Below are 1249 nucleotides of genomic sequence, written 5' to 3'. Positions count from 1 at the left end.
CCCTGCAGTGCGCCATGAAGGACCCGCAGAACTGCGCCCTGTCCGCCCTGACCCTCTGCGAGAAGGACCACATCGCCTTCGAGACGGCCTACCAGATCGTCATCGACGCCGCCTCCACCGGCATGACCTACACCCAGCTCTTCACCATCGCCCGCTACATGGAGCACCGGGGCTACCCGCTCCGGGCGTTCAAACTGGCCTCGTTGGCCATGACGCATCTCAACCTGGCCTACAACCAGGACACGCACCCGGCCATCAACGACGTGCTCTGGGCCTGCGCCTTGAGCCACTCTCTGGGCAAAAACGAGCTGGCGGCCATCATCCCGCTGGTGGTGAAGAGCGTGCACTGCGCCACGGTGCTCTCGGACATCCTTCGCCGCTGCACCATGACGGCCCCAGGGCTGGCCGGCATCCCCGGCCGCAGGAACTCGGGGAAGCTGATGTCCACCGACAAAGCGCCCCTGCGACAGCTGCTGGACGCGACGATAAGCGCCTACATCAACACCACCCACTCCCGGCTCACCCACATCAGCCCGCGGCACTACGGGGAGTTCATCGAGTTCCTCAGCAAGGCCAGGGAGACCTTCCTCCTGGCGCAGGACGGGCACATACAGTTCGCCCAGTTCATTGACAATCTCAAACAAATCTACAAAGGCAAGAAAAAACTGATGTTGCTGGTGCGGGAACGGTTTGGGTGAGCCCCGGCCCCCGCCACGCTCACGGGCAGGGTCCGGCCGCAGCACGGGGACTCTGGGAGAGAAGGAAGGAAAGCGGAGATCGCCTTCCCCCCATCGGCAGAGGCTGCTCTGTTCTGGTCTTCTGTTTCTCTTACTTTTTTTATTTTATTTCTTTTTTTTTTTGTTGGGTTTTTTTGTTTTTTTTTTTTTTTTTCTTTCTTGGATTTAACCATTTCACACGCTGAGAGGATCCAGAGATTCCTTGGGCACAAACCAAAAGGCAACCACGGGGAAAAAAGGATGGTTCGCTCAGCCCCCTGCCCTCCCTTGCCAATACCAAAAGCTAACCTGGAAATCTAATACCTCTTTCCTGAAGGAAGCGGTCGCTGGAGGGATACGAAGGTTGCAAAGTGCAAAAATCTTTAAAATTATGTGGGGAATTTAAAGATAAATAAGTAAAGAGGAAGAAAGAGCGAGCAAAGAAACCCACAACGCTAGAACCTCACGCGTCACCAAAAGCGATGGCTTTGCAGAGCGCTTCTCCCGCCCGCCCGAGACATGCAAACTCCTCT

At 56.4% G+C, this 1249-nt stretch overlaps 1 protein-coding gene across 1 annotated transcript in view; it reads left to right on the top strand.

The window, feature by feature from the left end:
• The window catches only part of LOC104506438 (zinc finger SWIM domain-containing protein 5-like), a gene marked incomplete at its 5' end in the record, with an annotated part of 28846 nt that extends 27729 nt beyond the window's left edge, over positions 1 to 1117 (top strand). Inside the window, 1 exon segment of the mRNA XM_010147380.1 lies at positions 9 to 1117. Within this exon segment, the coding sequence (XP_010145682.1) occupies positions 9 to 698 (690 nt within the window).
• Positions 1118 to 1249: the final 132 nt, after the last annotated feature.

Source organism: Eurypyga helias, unplaced genomic scaffold, assembly GCF_000690775.1.
Source record: "Eurypyga helias isolate BGI_N326 unplaced genomic scaffold, ASM69077v1 scaffold37762, whole genome shotgun sequence".
NCBI lineage: Eukaryota > Metazoa > Chordata > Aves > Eurypygiformes > Eurypygidae > Eurypyga > Eurypyga helias.
The sequence above is the reverse complement of the archived record's forward strand: the minus strand, read 5'-3'. Positions and strand labels throughout refer to the sequence as shown.